The sequence below is a fragment of the Helicoverpa armigera genome, chromosome 9 (assembly GCF_030705265.1).
Source record: "Helicoverpa armigera isolate CAAS_96S chromosome 9, ASM3070526v1, whole genome shotgun sequence".
NCBI lineage: Eukaryota > Metazoa > Arthropoda > Insecta > Lepidoptera > Noctuidae > Helicoverpa > Helicoverpa armigera.
The window spans coordinates 11805978-11826770 of record NC_087128.1 but is presented as its reverse complement, the minus strand read 5'-3'; the positions used below and the strand labels follow the sequence as shown (position 1 = coordinate 11826770).

Genomic DNA, 20793 nt, shown 5'->3' with positions numbered 1-20793 from the left:
TGAGCTGGCGAAGTCTCCACCTGCAATTTTTACATGTATCTAATACATTGTCATCGGCAGGTGCCATAGCGCCCGTAGTTTCCCCATTCCTAGTCCATTAGCATCCCATCACAATAGCCCAAGTAGTTTTCATCCACAGTTAGCAATGGTATAGCACAGAACCGGGGATTGTCTTTTTTTTTAACGACGTCCACCGGGGATTGTCCTTGGGTTCATTTCTATAGTGTATAAAGGGATAATCGTAGGTTTTGTGTCACCATACCTATTTCATAACATTCTTTTCTATACATTTCAAGTGTAGTATTGCTCTTGAAGTTCCACATCAGGTGTTCCAGATCTTCGATGTATATACGTCAATAGAGAGTGCTTATTAGATTGAACCACTTATGTAAAAACGTCATATCTTTATATGCTATAGTCTAGCTGGGCTCCTGGGGTTCCACATCAGGTGTTTTACATCTTCAATTTTTATAAGTCAACAGAGAGTGCTTATCAGATTGAACAACTTTTGCTAAAACGTCACACCTCTATATGCTATAGTCTAGCTGGGCCCCTGGAGTTCCACATTAGGAGTTTTAGATCTTCAATTTGTATAAGTCAATAGAAAGTGCTTATCAAGTTGAACAACTTTTGCTAAAACGTCATACCTGTATATGGTACAGAGAAGCTGGGCTCTTGGGGTTCCACATCAGGTGTTCCAGATCTTAAAATGTATTATCTCAGCTAAAAATGCTCATCACATGAAACAATTTTTGCTATGGCACCATTTTTGTATCTCTTATAGTTTTGTTGGTCTGTTGGTGTTCTGCATCAGGTCTTCAAGTTTTGAAGATAAATTATAGCCTATATGTTGACCAGGCTTAATACTGATACAACAAAGAAAAAATCATTGAAATCCGTCCAGTAGTTCCGAAGATTAGCGTGTACAAACAAACAGACATACAGACATACAGACATACAGACATGCAGACATACAGACATACAGACAGAATTTTTTTTTTGGATTTGTGCTCCATTACTGTTTCTAAACCCCACCCAATTATGATTTTTTTAATATATTCAATGTACAGACACAGTTTTTTTACAGATTTATTATATGTATAGATTATAGACCATTAGCTCATTCGAAATACAGATCAAAGTTATATCGAATAGACGATTCACACTATTGACATTATAGTGATATTTAATGTCTATCCGATACATCTCTATCAACAATTATGTTATCTACCTCATTTAGTTAATACCTAATTATTAACTTAGATCACAATTTCAACAACTCACATACTTACAAACACACTTTTTACATTTATCACACGACAAGATTTAATCTTTCATTCATTTTACATTTTAACACTTAGTTCATGAATTATAAATTATAACTATCATAATAACTTATAATTTATAAATCATGATTCACTTATAACTCCATTCTCCTTTTTTCTTTTATTTTCTAATTAATATGGCGTCCGACATTTAATTGTTTATCGTGACTAGTATTATTACATAAAGAATAGGTGTTAATAGTAATTATTATAAATGACGAACTTTACATTTTCTTTGTAACAAAAGACATGAAAAGTTGGCTGGAAAATTCGTTTTGTCATGAGGTAAAACTATTGCATTATTAAAATATGGATACTATTTTTTTACAATAAAATCGGACCTTTCTAAAAGACTGTTATATTTATACTTATAAATTATAAGTAACTTATTTATAACTTATAAGTATAAAATTACAGCTTATAAAATTGTATTAATTATAAATAAATTAACGGAATATTCCATTAATTCTGACGTCATATTGACTTAGTGATGTCAGTACCTATCGAAGCTGGTGGAGTCGCGACTGGTGACGTCACTGGCGGCATCGGTGGCGGAGCTGTCGGACGAGTCGGCCGCGTCGCTCGTACCGCCCGTGTCGGCCGTGTCGGACGTCACGCCGAGGTCAGTGGTCGGATATCAAAGATGTTCGTCGCGACCGTTCAGGGGTTGTCGCTCAGCGTGGTCAGAGGGACGGTTGCGCTTAAAGAATCCGCACTGGAAGTGACGACAAAACATTAGTTCAATGCTGTAGAATTATTAGGTTGCTAAGGGTAGATACTTTTCAAGGACAACATTTTTTTAGCTTATGGGAGTACATAAACGAGTGTATAGGGGAGAGTATATAGTGAGAATACATATGAAGTAAACTAGAGAGGAAGTACCTAGATATATTTATTGGATTGCCAATAGAAGCTACACAATTGCATAAGTTGATATGCCATAGGAAGAGTACATGAGGTACTATGCACGGGTTTTTGGGAAGTCTTTTAAAAACTGTCCTTACTTTAACTAGAAATACAACTCACTTTATACAGAGCGAATATCAACAGCAGCAGTAGCAGCGCTCCGATGATAGCTGCCAGCACCACCACCCACAGCGGGATCCCGCCCCCGCCCAGCGCCTCCAGCTGCGGCGACACGTGCGTCTGCGCCTCCGCTGTGGTCCACGCGCCGCCGCCGCGACCCACTAGTGGGAGGCGAGATACCCGGGCCGTGGCAAGGGAGGAGAGGATTACCTCGCGCTCTTTGGAGATCTGTGGAAGGTTGAGGTTTCGGTGAATTAGTCACTGGATCTTAGGTGAATGTATTGCAGTTTTTGGGTTGAGAGAAAGTAAAAGACATTTTATAAAGAAATCCGAAAGACCTTGTAAGATTGTGATATGAACTGCTTTGAGGGTCATTGAAATGCAATCAATACTGCCATAAAGGTCTTGAAAATATTCTAGCAAAATCAACATGTACTTTAAAATCCTCATAAAATATTTACATCAATTGCCAAACACGTCATCTTACTGGTTATATAGAATTTGAACAGCTATATAATTTTAATAATTTCTTTCCATGCCTATCCGCCTTCAATCTGTAACAGGTCATTTGTACTTCAAATAGTATCAAATCTTACCTCAGTAAGTACAGATGCGTTGATCCTAGATCTGAACGCAAACCAGGCTTCTTGTCCCTTCACCATGCGACCAGTGGTACACCTCAGGACCTCACACTTGTACTTCTCTTGGCATTTCTCTAGAATCTTCTTCAGCTCAGGATCCACCTGGAAAGAATATATCTTCATTAATATCACTCTTCGAAATGTTATTTACTTCTACTCTGTAAATAAATTTTGGTTCATTTTCTTTTATTCTAATTAGATATTTGAATCTTACTTCATTCTGTCGACGTCTTCTAGTGTTCTCCCGACGTTCGGTAGCCAAGCCGTAACCACTGCCCGAGTGACTGCTATATGACGTACGACCACCTGAAACGAAATATAAAATCAAGATATAGGAATGTTTTGAATCTGAAAATGGCCGACATAAATGACGATGAGGAGTACCTGAAATTATATCATCCAAAAGTACTAACCTGATGATGAAGATGAAGAATAAGAGTATCCACTGCCACCCGCCTGATAGGAACCGCCTCCCGATTGATAAGTTCTGCCTCCAGACTGGTAACTGCCACCACCCGATTGGTAGGCTCCACCTCCGGCTTGGTAAGCTCCACCTCCGGACTGGTAGGCTCCGCCTCCTGCTTGATAGGCCCCGCCTCCAGATTGATAACTGCCACCATGGACAGCACCAGCCGAAGATCCACTTTGACGACTTCCAGCACCAGTCACATCAGCAATACCATATTTGAACTCGTTATCAGGGTTGTACGCGGCATAAGCTCCAAAACCTTCCAGGTTATCTTCATCTTCATCTCCTACCACGGTGACACTAGAAGACCCTCTGAAGGTGGAAGAACCAGCCTTTGAGACATCAGGGTTAACTGTTTCAGTGGTTGCCCATGAACCGTGGACAAATTGGCCATTATCTTGTGAGAATCCTCTAGACCCTTGACCTTGTACTGCAGAACCTTGGGTGTAGACAGCAGACCCTTGGTTGTGGGAACCTGACCCTTGGCTGTAGCCGCCTGATCCTTGGCTGTAGATTCCACCTTGGGAGTAACCGCCAGATCCTTGGGAACTGGTTTGCCAAGAACTTTGAGAGTGGCCTTGAGAAGATGCTTGGTTAACACCACCTTGGTTAGCATATCTGGAAAAACGAGATTTAACATTTAAGAATACAACATTCATATTTTAAAAAACAACATTCACGTATAATTAAATACGACATAGTATTCGTATATAACAAAAGAAAAATATAACAAAAACTTACACATTGAAAGCGCTGCCAATCTCTCCATCATGTCCAAGGTTTCCATATTCAGTACTGGTCTCCACTTCAGAAATAATATTATGATTAGAATCATATATAACCGTCTTGTTCCTATATTTGACGAGCTGGCCTTGTCCAAAAGAGCCCAGATCTAAGGTTCCTGTATTACCAGCAGCGATGGCAGCGATTAACTTCTTTTTGATTTCTTCTTTCTGTGCCTCAGTAAGATCATTGCCGTCAGTCCATGTTGTGTTGAAAAGGAACCCTTGGCTGCCGTAACCGCCTTGGCTACTCTGGTAGACTCCCTGGCTGTTGTAACCACCTTGGCTGCCCTGATGGACTCCTTGGCCAGTTTGATATACTCCTTGGGTGTTGTAGCCTCCTTGGGTATTATAACCTCCTTGGGTATTGTAACCACCTTGGCTTCCACTGAAGTGTCCTTGACCTTGGCTACCAGTTTGGACACTGCCACTCTGGCTACTAGAAAAGTTACGGCCTCCTTGGCTGGAGAAGCTTGTGCTGCCGCTGGACTGGAAGGTCGAACTGCCTCCAGAAGTGGCGTAACCTTGTCCGGTGCCGTAACCAGAGCCTTGAATGTTCACACCTGATTGACTGCTACCTTGAGTGGTGACTTGGCCGCTAGATGATCCATCCCAGTAAACTGCAAAGAAATCATAGTATAAAGAAATAATTGATCAAAATAAACACTTAATTTCAAAAGTTGTCAACACCCAATTTTATATTGATGATATTAGTAATATTAGTAATGGTGGCCTAGTGGGTAAAGGACCAACCTCAAGTATGAGGGCGCGGGTTCGATCCCAGGTCAAGCAAGTACCAAAGCAACTTTTCTAAGTTTGTATGTACTTTCTAAAGTATGTCTTAGACACCATTGACTGTGTTTCGGATGGCACGTTAAACTGTAGGTCCTGGCTGTCAGTGAACATCCTTGGCAGTCGTTACGGGTAGTCAGAAGCCAGAAAGTCTGACACCAGTCTAACCAAGGGGTAGCGGGTTGCCCGGGTTACTGGGTTGAGGAGGTCAGATAGGCAGTCGCTTCTTGTAAAGCACTGGTACTCAGCTGAATCCGGTTAGACTGGAAGCCGACCCCAACATGATTGGGAAAAGGCTCGGAGGATGGAGGATGATGATATTAGTAATCAGTAGTTACCTTGTCCATAATATCCACCGCCGCCAGACGTTTGTGAAGCACTGTAGAATTCGGTGCTCATCATTGCTGGAAATACAATAGCATTTAAGTAAAAGTGTTCACAAATATATGCTAACTTTGTGTTGTATCGTATTACAGAAATATACTTGTCCAGCTAGAGCAATGTTGTATTCATTATTTACATAGCTACGTTTATATTGATGACTTTATGTTCGTTTAATTATAATTGATTACAACTTACTCAAAATATGTTTGTCTACTTTTATATCTCAAGTTGAAAGTACAGATGTTCTAATCAAGCCTTCAAAAGATATAACATCACAGCATCTCACCTTCTCTCTCCTTGCCCAATAAGAAGGCGTAAGGGTTCTGCACGAAGAGGTTGTCGATGTTGACGTGCCGCGCGACGTCGCACTTGACGTCGCCGAGCCACTGCGGCTGCACCAGCATGTACATTAGATTCTCGCCTGGAATTTAAACATTCAGAATTAGGTAAGGCTTTCGACGGGTAAATAAGCATTTAGAAGTGAGTAAGGAACATGGGATACTATTGTACAACTAAATCTTTGAGTGGTTTTAAATATTAAGGGAGTAAAATGAGTATGTCGCAGAACAAGGTGGTTGTAAAACTCAAGAGACAAGACTTGACAAGACAACCCTTGATGTTCCAACATGTTGTTTTGAAGCACTATTTATAAAAGGAATGCAAAAATGCAATGCTTATCCAATATCACAAGCAAAGTATCAATTCTGGACCACAATATATCTAGGCGTTTTTTTAGAACTCGATTCTATAACTTCGCAAACCTTTATTGATATATTGTTCTTACCTTCTAGAGTCTGATATGGCCACATGAAGTATATCTCAGTCTCCTCAACAGTGAAAGGTCCCTCGTTCTTGATGTTGTACTTGTGTATGATCTGCGGCCCAAGCTTGGTGTCATCCTTAATGTTTTCTGATTCATATAGTGAAGCGTTGTAGTGCAGCTCTGGGGGGTCTGATGTTCTGTCGAATGGAAATAAGGGTTATAGGAAAGTTGTTTTATCTTTAAGAGTAACTTCAGTTAATTTAGTTTCAACTTGCTCGACCTCGGCGTCTGGTATCTACAGTTAATTTGTCTTTTTATTATTTGTCTCAATTTCATCGACATCTTCGTAAAAAGATATATGAATTTCTTAGTTGATAAATGAGTAAGGTGAACTAAGCAACTTAATTTGTCATAGGACAGTTAAATTCGCAAGTGACCTTCTCGACAAAATTTCTGATTATATATCCATTCAAATAAACGGGATGCATTCTGTCTTAAACTGAATTAAACCACACAGGAAACACTTTCTAGATTTATATTATTTTACCAAATATATTTACAAACTTACCCAATAACAGAGAGCTGAGCTCTGATGACCACACCGATGTTCATATGCATGGAGTTGTCGTACATGGTGCCTTGCTCCACGTTGGTGGAGTTCGCCACCATGTCGAAGCTCAGGGACGTCACGCGGGCGTCCACTTCCAGGATTAGGCGGAAGTTTACCTGAAGAAACGTTTTTTTTACATTTTAATTTTGGAGGTCTCTTGGGAACCGAAATCAGCTATTTGGATGTAAGGAAATGGGCGTTTCATTGCTACTACACAAGACAAATGAAAGATAGCTCTCCCCGCTTGTTAAGTCTCATTGTTGCTTCAATTCAGCGTATCTTAGTTAACATGGAAGCATTAGCATGTAGCAGTATTTATAATATTTCTAAGATACCTCTATGCAGATGATTTTATTGTTAACTTAAAAAAGTACCACAGAACAATTTGACCCAGAATATCAGAACTGACCTTTTGTCCACTAGCCATAGGATTTCCAAGATCACACTTCAGAGTACTATTGCCATCAGCAAATCTGTTCGTAATGGAGCAGTAGATGAGGGTGTCTGCCGTATCCTTGTCCAGGCGTTCCATCTTGGCATACGTGACTCCTGCAGGGACCTCCAGGAAGTAAGCAGCTTCGAAGGCATCTTCTCCCGAGTTCTCCACTTTGACATCAATGTGGAGGTTCTCCCCAGATCCTAGCACGTAGTTGATTGTGGGCCTGAAGGGAATGAAATCGAAAATATTGTATTTATCATAGTTAATGTTCTGGGTATTAATGAGATGGACGACAGAAGCTCCATTTTTAATGTTAAACCTTCATGCATGCTACTTGGTGTATTTTAAAACCCATTAAAAAGAATGAAAATCCCGTTTGTGATAAAATTCTCATTTTAATTCCCTATGAAGTATGGTAGGTATAATCGCAATGAAAACACGGTGTCAAAATTACATAATGAAATAAACCAGGTGTAAAATGACAAATTGAATGAAGTACCCACTTTCGTCGTCATTATTAAGTCTCCATAATTCAAACCCTTTTTTGTAAAAAACATGATAATGATGAATTTTATATTCAAATCCCGATGAAGAAATGCTATGTAATTGAAAAACATCTTCCCTCTAAATCGTTTTTACCACCTGTCTTAATTTTTTTTAAAGATGATTCATGCAGTTTCCTGGTAACCCCATTTTTTTGTAACTACGAAAATACCGACCTCTTTCAAAGAGTTACCTTACACCTGGCTTAAAACAGTTATAATGTGAACTCGTTTATTATCTTCATCTTCCTTAATTTGTAATTCTTCTGGTTTCTTCTTTGTCCCACTGTCTTAATTTCTTACATTCGCTATCTTTCCACCACCAGACTAGACTAGGTCTTTGAGAATTTCGTTCACAACAAAGCACAGATTTTTTTCACGTATTTGGAAAAGTTAAAATACGCAAAAAGCGAATATTCAGGCGATGGAGAAATTCAAAATAACACTACATAATGTAATATTACATAAACATATATTATTACAAAATACATAGAAAGCAGAAAGAATATTAGATAAAGCAAGGGTTAAAACATAAGATAAGTAGACACATAGAAAAAATAACACACATACATAAGCTAATATAAGTATGTTAAGCGATAGATTAGAAGTTTAGTGACCGATCGACCGATTTAGCCATTTTATATAACGCAACTTTAAAATAAATATAAAAGGGAAAAATGCTATTGCAAAAACACTGTACATTCTTATCAACAGCCCAAGAGTATACATTTCATTCGTGTTATATTTCGATTTTTTTTACGAGGTCTGATGGAATTTTGGCTCCGATGGGAATCCTGTTTGGGTCGGTCTCTAAAAAAGTTAATAAAAAAAAGAAACAACACAACAGATTAGTCACAAAGAATGTTAGATATTCCACCACCATTTTTCAAAATTGAAACAGGTATTTACGTGGTAGCTGCCATCCTGAGGTCAGGTATGCAAATGTTGTCTTTGCCGCAGTTCTTCTGTATGTTGAGGGAGTCAGCGTGGACGATGCTGCGGGTCTGGTCGAGGACCGGGGGGACGATGTTGCCGGAGGGCTGGGTCAGGAGGTCGTATGACATCTTCACTTCGATAGGGGTCAGCTTGTCGCGGATCTCCTCCTGTAATGAGTAAAGGTGTATGTTATACAATTTGTAGGCATTGTTAATGACATCTTCATATAAGTATTGATAATAATGAGACCAACAGGAAATATAATAAAGAAGTTATGCTGCTTTTTGGCTACAATACTTAAAGCTTTGAAAACTGAAGCGGTTAGGCCGAAATTAGACAACATGATTTTACTAGGAGCCGCTTACTTATTAACGAATATTAAAATCTTGTCTGCTTTAATATTTCTTTTGTTTTCGGAATCATTGGGAAACCTTACCTAAAAGCAAAATTGGAAAACTTACATCAAGATATACGATGATATCCTTGCACTCCTGTTGTCCTTGAGTCAGCAGTATCTGGGTCTTGTAGGTCGTCTCCCTGGTCTCTGCGAGGAACAATCGCTTCGAGGTCTTCTGCCGGGAGTCCAGGTCCAAGGTCACCTCGAATTCTGCATAGTTTTACAAGATTAGTACCAGGTTTTGAATGGTGGGGATCGTCTACCTGTGTCGTGGGGTTTCAAACGTTGGATGGTGGTGCTGTCACTTTTACAACAAATACTGATTCACTTACGACTAACATTTATATTTACAGTTCATAATTTCTTCTATTAATATCAAGTCATTTTCAACTGACACTCAAAGGTTTTGGATGCTTCGAAAATCAGACTTTGGGAACTTTCTATTAAGTTGCCAAAATGTTTGTAAAGAGTAAGAGCATGAAAAATATACTTATTTTGGCATCCAAAAGTTGAGGTACCAGTTAGGATATGATATTAATAGAGAAATTTTTAGTGATGTTTGGGTGGATTTGATTTAGTGTGGTACCAATTAGCGCTACTTCGACCACTCACCGAAATAGCAGATATATCCCTCCGCTTGGAAACAAATAACACAATTATTGTGACTCACAATTTTGTACGAAACGTAGACAATCTTGATGACAAAAATGATTATGACGTTCTAATATCAGGTATTGTAGGTGGTTAAGACGGTGTTAATATAATGTACTTAGCCAAAGTCAAGGGGATTTATTTTATACATTTTACCTGAGATGCTTAAAACAGTCTTGGTGAACAACCATGAAATAAACATGTAAATATAGCTAACATTGCCAATGATGATGAAAATAAATATTCAACTAAAACACTTACTAATCTGCTGATCCACGTTAACGCCGCCGTAAGTAAGACAGAACATGAGCTGAGCACAGGCGACGGTGGTGCCGTTGGCGAGGTGACACTTCTTGTCCGTCAGCGAGATCAGCTTGTTGTCGCCCAAGAACTTCACGTCGGCTGATACTTTTACTACGGGACGAGATCTGGAATATTCAGAAGAAGCTTTTAGTTGGAGCAGAAATAAAGAAAAAAGTGACGTTGATAAATCAGGCTTCGGACAAATCCTATGTAATAGAATTGCCCTTTTAAAAGCATTGCATCCCAAACGAGATTTCAAAACTTAACTTACTCATATATTTTCTACTAGCTGGTGCCCGCGACTTCGTCTGCGCAGGTTTAGTATTTCGAACAATATGTTTACTAATTGTAGCCTATATGTTATTCTGATGTATAAGCTATATTATTGTAAAGTTTCATTAAAATCCATTCAGTAGTTTTTGCGTGAAAGAGTAACAAACATCCATACATCCATACATACAAACTTTCGCGTTTATAATATTAGTAGGATTCTTTCTGATATTGCCGTCTTAGGTAGATTTAAATTAGTTTTTGGATATTTTAAAGTTTAATAAAAAAATAGAATAGCATGATTTTATTATACTCACTTCAAAAACACAACACTATCGGACTTATAAGCACCAACAGCCAAATCCGTATAATTATTATTATCCAAATCCACTCCTCCAGACAGCGAGAATCCGAAGGTGGACAGGGTAGGAGAGATCTCCTCAGCAGTGATGGCCTGGGAGTACTTCTCATGGATACCAGCCTCGCTGCCGTGGTAGATGTAGACCACACCACGACCGTGCTCGCCGCCGTATGGGGCTCCTACTGCAATGTCTGGAAAGGAGAAAGGGTGATTTATTAGTACTTGAAAATGGCAGTACTTTATTTGGTAGGAAACCATCAGTCTATATGAAACTTAGAGTACATAACCACATAGCAAGCCAGCTATTGAGCATTTGGGGACGATGGCTTTTCTTGCTTTACCAAGCAGAGGGGTGTAATACCATCAATTTACTTGTAGACTTCCTAACCAACCAGATTATTTATCACAGTGAATTATTTTAGGTATTGCAATTTGTATATTATTATTACCTCCAAATCCATCGTAGTTGATATCTCCAAGGGATGTGACAGCCAAACCAAATCTGCCCCGAGAAACATCACCGGTCCTAGCATGGCTCCTTGTGAAAGACTGGAAGAAGAGATAGAATAAACAGATAATTAGGTAGATGATTATAGAATAGTTTTCTGAATCAAGCATGAATTTTAAAATTCATTTTAATTATATGTAGCTAGTTATGATGACTTACCCGATCTTTATCCTGATAGATAACATAGATTCTTCCATGCTCATAGCCATCAGACTTAGTCTTAGTGAACATAGGAGCACCAACGATGACGTCATCAAAGCCATCTCCGTCAATATCACCGGAAGCAATACTATAGCCAAAGTAGGCACCGATCTGGGAGCCACTGATGTTCTTAATGTTTTGCAGCTCCCAAGTGTAGAGGACCACCTGAAATAACAAGATTTAAATGAAATAATACTTTGCAACAATAGACTATTTTTAAAATTATGCTTATATCATCATCCCTCGCCTGCCTTTATCCCAACTTCTTTTTGGGGTGGGTACAGCACGTCTTAGTCGTGTTCTCTCTCTGACGTCATCTCACTAGTGACAATGGTCACAATAAAATGAAAAATGCCATTGTAAACGAATCATGCATCGTCAATACATATAGCTTTAGAAAAATAAATGGATACAATATTGTTGAGCTTACCAAACCCTTGAGTCCAGCTCCCCTAGGTACTCCAACAGCTACACTCTGAATACCCTGACCAGCAAAATCGCCAACAGCGATGGAGTATCCCATGTAAGAATCATCGTATTTAGGACTAGCTTCAGGAGTAGACATCAAGGCTGGACGACCACTCATCGACTGAGTCATCAGCTGACCTACAATAGAAATGGGAATTACGAAAGTGTTCCTGGATAGGCTGTTCAGAGTTTCTTTTGGACGACTTTTGAAATGTTAAATATATCTTAGATGGATGTGTCTTTTCAATAAAGTTATGAGAAGCTTCCAATAAAATTATGAGTAAGTATTTAGTTAAAAGCAATGATTCAACTCTAGTATACTCAGAAGGATGAAGCAATCGTCCAAAGGAAACTAATGTTTAATACATTGAAACAGCACAAAACGTCAATCATTCGTGTTCAGTGTTCCATGATCTGTCATTAGATGATGTTCAAGCGATCCAGCAGCCAGGATAGGCAGTTTCATATGATGATGATTGTAACATCGTTCTCGTGTATATTACAGGCGTCGGCATAACGCTTTTGATTAGGTTATTATTAGCATAAATATGACCAAAAAGGTGTAATCACACCATATCAAGCGTGAGATTCAGGGATAATTTAATATGTTAAATATATCACCAAATCCTTGTTACAGCGACCGCCATAAGGTACTTATTTGGTAGAATTAATTTTGGTGACGGTTCTGGCAAACCACTAGCACTGTTCGATGAACAATCCTTCTGTCACATGTAATACAATTTCACATTTAACAGCAGGACTTAAAGCTGTTTTTAGCTTGCAAGCAATGATGATGAATAAATCTCAGCTTTAAAAAGTACAGTGTTTAACCAGAGCCAAAGCCAATGACATTTTATAGTTTAGTTTTAAAGCATGGACACTTTTGCAGTTGCAAAATCATTTCAGTAATATTAAACACCTAGTTAACCCTTATCGATATTAAACTAGAGCAGGTTCACTACGTCATGGGAATAATCATTCCTATTTACACATATATACTCTAACACAGATTCTTCAACATTTGTAAATACTTCATTAAAATGATTATAGTTTTCAACAACATGCTGTACTTGTGATGATTAGGCTTGGTTGTGTTCAAACTGTCCTTCATTCTTTGGACGTCGTGAGGTAATACCATGTTGCAATCGTGCCTGATACTAACATATCATCCAAGTAGGCAAATACTGTTAGCACAAAGATATGAAATGGAAAATCTATGATCTAATCTCCCGTGCACAACTTTCGTTATTTAACTACCGCTAAAATGTACTAAAGAAATTAATGATTGGAGAAGTGGAAGGTATCTGGTAGAACCCATAGGGTAGGTAACCCTAGAAAACCATGACTTGAGGAAAGCTTATGATTTCATCGCTATTCATGACAAATAAGGGACTAGATGTTTGTTTTGTCAAAATATTTGCCATCAATAGCTGCTTACAGTTTTCGTTTTAAATCCATTTAAATTGTTCAAGTATTCAATATCAAGGTTAAACCTTTTATAGAACTTTGACAAGTCCAAGTACATGAAACCAATTTTTTTACTTACAACGAAAACGAGACATGAAATACAATTTGTCCAAAAACTCCAATACTTAAAAGTCGTTAACTCTAAGTTAGAAAATATGACTTAATTTAGAAAAGCAAGCAAAAGTTAGCGAATGTTTTAATAAACTCAGATGTTATTGCGTTAAAAGCTAATGATGATTATACTCGAACAACAAAAATGTAATTTAAACCAACTGTCCATGTTCAAGGCGTTGATACAGGATTAGGCGATAGGCCTCCTTATGTTATTGCTGTTAAGAGTTAAGATGTCAATCTGGCGGTACGTCTGGGTAGTTTTACCTTCTTCCGGTATTTTCGGCATATAGTAGAAGAACGATTCTTTCGGATCTATCGAAAACGTTCGCCCTGTGAATAATTTTAGTGTCAATTATCATTGTGGTATTCTCCTCCAAGTTTGTGTCCGTTTGGAGTGTGTTATGTCATGAGTCTGTCTTGTAGGGTTTTGTTATCTTCGAACTTATAGAAGCCTTAAAGTCAATTTAAAATATTGTCTTTCTTGAAGCTGGTTGAAATTTTAATTAATAGTGTCTTGTTTAGAAGCTTTGATTGCATTTATTTTTGCATTATCGTCTACATCAGAATTCTATCCATATTTTAGTGTGTCTGCATTGTATGATTTCTCGCTACTTTCTATATTATTTAAAGTAGTGATGAAGTTAATTTCACACCAGTCTATGATGATTTCTTCGTTGGTGGGACTAATTTCCACGCATGCGCGGTAGCTCACTACTGTACTAAGTCGGAGCTATAAAACTGTATGCAGTCTATATTATTAAAAACAAATGAACTCAATTTTTGTTAAACCTTACCTTGCCAGAAGAAACTGCCTGGAGCACCCATGAATAATCGTTGGCCATCCTGGAAACAAAAGAACAAAATAATGTAAATACAAAATGAAAGCCTAAATAAAAACAGATGTTTACGCTAAATCCATATCGCGATTCTATGAAACCTAGATTTTATAGAGTTTTCAAGTATGCCACAATATGAGGCAATAGATCAATCCTAAGATCACCAAGAACCACTCTCTCATTCTTACATACTTAAAAAAATACTTCAAAAACAATATCCCCATCTGACACGATGTAGTTCAATCCTGTAACATTAAACCGAGCTTAAGAGTGCTTTACGATTAGAAGATTTTTATGTCCTCACCCGTAATGCATCGAACCCTGCCCTAATTGCAACCAGGATAGATAAAGTGCATCGTTTATAAGTGTGTGATGTCATCCAGTCTGTTTTACATACGAATTAAGTGACCGATGAAAGGAGTCTAATTTATAAGGGGTGGCGGGTGACAGAATCTTACGTTGATGCCTTCATAAATGAAGTCAATGTTTTTCTTCTGAATTCTTGGTTAGATACTTTGATTAACGTGGCTGGTTATATGGAGCTGGGCTGATCGAAGCCTGCAAATCCTCTTGTCATAAAAAGGCAACGGTTGACACTGGCATTTGGCGCACAAAACTCTAGTTAAGGCACTCGTGTTATGTTATCCTTGTTGCTTATTTTCAGTATTTTATAATCTCTATTTCCTGCACTTTTTACGTCTTCCCCGCTACCTCTCAAACCTTACCCCAATTCATCTTAAAAGACAAAAAGCAGACTCAACAAATCGTTGCGTGTGAACGTGAGAGATAAGCCCCGCTGGTTCAAGTTACGCTCCTACAAGAAATGTCACAAAAAACATGTAAACATGCGCATTTGAAGTCACCAGCTAGTAAACCTTGTGTTTTGCAAATCTTTGAGATAAGTTACCGTTTTTTTTATGAACTTGACATGTGCTCTTGAGCAAGAATGGCAAAAACTGAACAGGTGGTTGTTTTGGTTTTAAGGATGGCACAATTCTAAGACTTCAACTCTTTGATGGAATGATCTGATTTTAAAAGGACATTTTATCTTAAATTGGTTATATCGTCTACATAGAAAAGAAATGATGGCTACCTTCAAATCTACGGCCTACAGTGCCTGTACCTACCGATCTAGTAAGCTACTCTTCGTAATAAATAAGGAAATCAATGAATATCGGACAGTTAAATTCTCTCTTGGTAAAGAGGTTAGATGTCACCGACATTAACAGGTACAATGCCAGCTCTGAAGCGGATCGCCGTGTGTTTGCTAATGAGAACAAGACCACTGGACGATTAAATGGTAGGCTTAGAACGATTTAGGGTCAAAATACATTTAGAAGGGAGGTTGGATTAATGAGGGAATTAAAAGCCTGTGGGGATCTTTAGAAAAAACCATGCCAAATATTCAGGTAGAAAATTATTTAAAAACTGACATAAATAGGACAAGGCACATTAAAGGTTTACACATACAACTTTAAAATCAACACTTTATCTCAGAAAAAATACACAGCATCTCCATAATGACATGGTAATTCTCAGATAACCAATAGCGACTCAATTTACATCGCCCTATAGACATCACAAACTACCGGACATTGCAGAAACGGATAAAAATATGTAAATCGCTCATAAATAAAACATTAACCTGCGTAAACGCACACAAATCTGTCAGGTAAATAAAATGAATAAAAAAATAGCAATTCATAACCCCGAAATGGTGGTGGCAGCCCTAAAAACAACATAAAAGCCTAGTCGTTTTAGCATTGAATCAGCGTACGCGGGCAATGAATAAATATGCGCGCGCGCACCATATACAGCGGGACGGCGCATGCGCGAGTGCCAGCGGAGGGCACGATGTCAAAACGATGCGGCACTGACTTATTTTGTTGTCTCTACCACGCAGACGGGTGAACAAAGTAGTTGGACATAAAAAAAAACATTCTTTTTTGGAGAGGTTTGATTGGTGTTACAGAAAAGGTAGTTTATCTATTTACCTATTATGATCTTTTAAATTTTTTTTCACTTCTGTATAAAACTTTATATAAGCTAAGGTTCTAAAACCCTACACCTTATAAATATGTAGTATTAGACCATAAAAACTGCAGCAGTAGACATTTCGTTTTATGTAATTTTAACAAATTCTATTGAATTCTCCTTTGTATCCGACGCCTGAAGTGTTATTGAAAACGATAAAAATATCAGTTGTTGCACGTAATTGAATATTCAATTAAATTGTGCATAAATATTAGAAGCGTTTAAAATCCCATGAATTTTGCATTTACAACCTGCACGATGCCTGTAAGCTAGTGAAATGTCAAACTAAATTCATCTCTACGTCTACGATTTTAGAATTTATTATCTTTTACCAGATTCTATATGCAGCATCCATTGTTCGGAATGTATTGTAATAGATGTAAATACAATATAAAGTGAAGTTATGAATTTTCAATTCCGATCTTTGAAAATTGATATTTTATGGTGTAATGGTATAATTTTGTACTTAAGTAATTTTATGGCTACTACATTAGACATGCTTAAAACCTTAAGTAAAAACGTTGGAAAACTATTAACACATAAATAGGTTTTAAGAGAGATTGTAAAAAAAAAATAATAAACAAAATGACGTGCATTCAAAACGATATCTATCAGATCTTGCTGTATTAAATTAATATTTCCTCGAATTATCTAGAAGCTTCTCATAGAAAATATAAACTATTCAGGCAGATAAAAAACTCCTTGGAACAAATCACTAGGCTTCAGGCCGCAAAAGTGCTGGCCGCATCGATTTCCCGCCATTTCTGCGCCGCCATTGTCTGCAAATGGCCGCCGCTTATGGACGCGTTCCGAAACCATGTTTGTAAACTACAGGAATGTTTGACGTAGTCATGTTGAGAAATTGCGCTATTGGTAAGGAAAAACTTTTTGAAATGATGTTGGGTTTATAAGCTCAGGAGATTGTGTTTTTGGAAAAGCACGCCAACTTTTAGGCCACTGAAAGATATCAGAAACTCAAGTAAGTACATGAAAATATTTTCCTGCACTTTTTTCCCAAAAATAACCCCTTAATGAATCATTCAGAGTACCTATACCCAAAAATATTTCTACCACATAGGTAAAACTCGAAAACCTTATTAGATTTCCCGGGGGGATATATAAACAAAAATACAATAAAATATATGACCTAACTCAACATTTTAATGAAAGCTTTTTATAAGCCTTTCAGCGACACAAACGGGCAAAATAAAATTACACATCCATGCAATCTCATTGACCCTCGATTTGCAAGCCTTCCTCAAAAGCTAAATAGCACTGCAGGTGAATCATGGAGCACATACATACGGGCCATGGAGAACAAAATGACTAGCGGAGGTGCCATCACGGAAAATCTCCTAAGGACGTAGCGCGCCAAAATGTTGGTATGCGGAGGATGAGGAACGTTGCCGTCTTCGCCCTTATATGCCTTCTTTGGATCCGATTTTTTGTAATGCCAAAAATCGTTGACAGATGTCTCAAATAACCCGAACGGCTGGTTAGATCACTTGTGAATGATCGTTTTGGTCATGCCCATCGTAAGTATTTGACCTAAAAGAAGTTGCCTGACCTACCTGCATTATAGCATCTCCTCTCATCTTTCGTTACTCCGTGCATGGGCCCCATTAGGATTCAACATGGTGTACCAATGAATAGTAATGAATTGTATTCGTTCGCACCTTGCTGCGAGAGACAAATTTATTGGGCTATAGATGGACACTTCAATAAAATTGATGCTGTACTGCTAGGGTAGGGCTGCTATGCGTTTTAGAACTTCTTATGGATTTTATGGCCGATAGCGGAATTCTTGGGTATTGAGTATCAATGTTTAATCGTATTTGGACACCTTAATTTGTGGCTTTTGAATTTGATTTTGCCATAAAAGTAAGGAAGGCTTATGTTTTTCTCTCACTGAAAATATTTGTGCAAACTGACAAAATGATTGGAATTCAGAATCATTCAGAAAACGATAGCAATATTTTGAACCCTATGGTAAGACTATGGACTATGGTGGTAAAACCTATTTATTAAAACTACATTTTTATCCTAGGTACTAACTTCAAAAAAGAAAAATGGACCTAACTGATTACTATACCTACCGCTATTTAATTTCTTAAGCTGCAACCCTTAAGTCCTACGACTATAAATCGATCTATTTGCTAAAATCGTCACGTTTTGAGCGCAGGCGCTTGCCAAGTAACACGTAACGTCTGCGAGTATCAAGTTCTGTATTCCGAGAACATGATTCTATCTCTGCCTTGGATGCAGATGATAAAAGGGAACTATGGCTATCTGGGACTTGGTCACTGAAACCGTTTGGATTGAAAGACTTGTGCCATTTTAATGAGCCTTAAAAGCTACGTTGTTTTTTTAATTCATGGATTAGATTTTCTGACTTCTTTTTCTATTGACTCATATTTTTCGAGGGTCAATGAGATGGCATGGAAGTGTAATGTTATTTTGCCGTTGAAAGGCTTATAAAAAGCTCATGTCATGTGTATTTTGATTTGATTCCGGGACATCTCATAAGGTCTTTGAGTGTTACCTAGTAATAATATTTACCTGCTATTTTACTGAGGCTTAAAGCTACATCGTTTGTTTTGGCGTAGAAAAATCATTCATTTTCTATTGATTCCATGTTTTGGTCGCAATATTTGCTTACAGTAATTTTTTTTATCTCATCTTTTACAAAAAACAGGTGTCGATTTTCATTGGAATAACGTTTTACAAGCAGCACGAGCATTATTTTTCAAAGACGTGACCAGTCAAAAAATCTATAAACTCATAATATTGTGATTTGTTTAGATAAACTAAAGCCATAACATAGCATAATTTATGTCAATCAAATGATTGCCTACATAACACCTTGCCTCTTTTATTTATTTCCAAAAAAAACCTTAGCACGTGACACCCATACCGAGATAGTTTTTTTTCACCTAGCAACACCGAAACGTTCCATTATACGACTTGTGGTGACATTAATCACGTTTTTTTTTCTGTTTTAAGGCAAAGGCATAGTAGTCAAGCAGTGTCATCTTTATTGTTATTTCTTTAGATAATGGAAATTAATTGTTTTAATGCACCTGACTTGAATTTAAATCGATTTTAATTCTCGTTCTCTTGATTGCTTCCAAAGATTACTTAAGCATTGATTTACTGTGAAATATATTTTTACAATCTGGTTTTCTAATTATATTTATACGATTCGGAGTTCTCTGTCTTATCTATATCAGTGTTTTACATGTTTAAAGAAACCGTTAACAATTTTCTGGAAATTGTGTTAACGATTCTGATAGACACATTTATTTATTTCAAAATGTTTCCTATTTCTGCTATTTCTGAGATTTCATCACGTGTCCTATTCGCGGCTTAGTTATAAAGCAAGTTGGCTCATGTTAGACTCAAACGCAGATAGGTAGTAAAGTGCTGTGACCCCAATTGGTCTAGATGCTATGTCCAGCTGCTACATTAACCAGACGCTTGCTAGCTAGCTACTGGCATACTAAGTGCAGTGATTAAGTCTAAATCTCCTCGGAACTTCTTTGTACGGTCAGCTCGAAGATCATGTTCAGAACATTTATGGAATGCTGCATGTAAGTAACCATAAGATACTCATGCAATTTTATAAGCTACACCGGGACACTAACAAATAAAGTCCTGCTCCGTAACCGCCGCCATAATAGGACACCAAAGGATTGTCCTGTCAGAATTTAGCGGTAAATCTCAATTGTATCCCAAATACAGAGGCATAATAAAACTGCAATAAAATTCGCTCACTATTCTCGAAATAGAAATCTTAACATTTCTTGTTGGATTTTTTGCAATGGCAACAATAAAAGTTAAATAATTCATAAGGAGTCTGCGCGGTTGCGGGCGCGCATGCGCGTCACGTGTGCGCGATGGCCGCTGCGATCACGATGATAATTCCTCTATGGGCAAAAATAATTCTATTCCCACGATCGTAAAATCACGATGTTTTACATGAAAATAGTAAGAATTGGTTTTTTGGAGCAAAAAATGGTCGTGTTTTGGTTTAGAAATGAAGAGTTGCTTGAAGGTGTCGCATTCATATGAAATTAATTAGTATTCTAAATGTGTTCTATTGCGAATGCCTTCTACACATTATGTCTTTGAGATTCCATTCATGGATATTGTTTTTATTCAAGACAACTCTACTAACAAATTCACTATAAGAAGTCACAATTTCTTCACATTTAGCTTGGAGGATAATTTTGCAATGTAAGTTACAACCTGCCCGCATCTTTTCTCTTCGAAGTAATAAGATAAAAATGACTTCCCATTACACAAAACACCGTGACCAATTCGTCACAGAATGACATACGAGCACAATAATTACATTTTAATACGACCACTTATGAAAATTAAATTAATAACCTCACTTTTGAATGTTGCCAGGAATCGGCACCGATAAAAAAGCAAGCGGATTTCACTCGAAATAATTGAAAATGGAACTTAA

The 20793-nt window shown here is 37.6% G+C and overlaps 1 protein-coding gene across 4 annotated transcripts in view; it reads right to left on the bottom strand.

Moving 5' to 3' along the window:
• Positions 1-1190: 1190 nt before the first annotated feature.
• Positions 1191-20793, bottom strand: part of LOC110369668 (integrin alpha-PS2) — a 102851-nt gene continuing 83248 nt past the window's right edge. For 2 of the 4 annotated variants that reach the window (XM_021325162.3, XM_021325163.3), the window contains 20 exons: positions 14244-14292; positions 13714-13779; positions 11831-12006; positions 11359-11565; positions 11141-11240; positions 10648-10882; positions 10019-10185; positions 9171-9316; positions 8683-8876; positions 7202-7454; positions 6751-6908; positions 6204-6379; positions 5706-5840; positions 5374-5439; positions 4203-4863; positions 3406-4079; positions 3207-3298; positions 2948-3094; positions 2352-2579; positions 1191-2040 (listed from right to left, as the gene is read on the bottom strand). In XM_021325162.3, coding sequence (XP_021180837.3) covers positions 1963-2040; positions 2352-2579; positions 2948-3094; positions 3207-3298; positions 3406-4079; positions 4203-4863; positions 5374-5439; positions 5706-5840; positions 6204-6379; positions 6751-6908; positions 7202-7454; positions 8683-8876; positions 9171-9316; positions 10019-10185; positions 10648-10882; positions 11141-11240; positions 11359-11565; positions 11831-12006; positions 13714-13779; positions 14244-14292 — 4008 coding nt within the window. In that variant the 3' untranslated portion in view covers positions 1191-1962. The remainder of the gene's footprint in view (positions 2041-2351; positions 2580-2947; positions 3095-3206; positions 3299-3405; positions 4080-4202; positions 4864-5373; positions 5440-5705; positions 5841-6203; positions 6380-6750; positions 6909-7201; positions 7455-8682; positions 8877-9170; positions 9317-10018; positions 10186-10647; positions 10883-11140; positions 11241-11358; positions 11566-11830; positions 12007-13713; positions 13780-14243; positions 14293-20793) is intronic. The other 2 variants (XM_021325164.3, XM_021325165.3) reach the window with 1 other exon arrangement.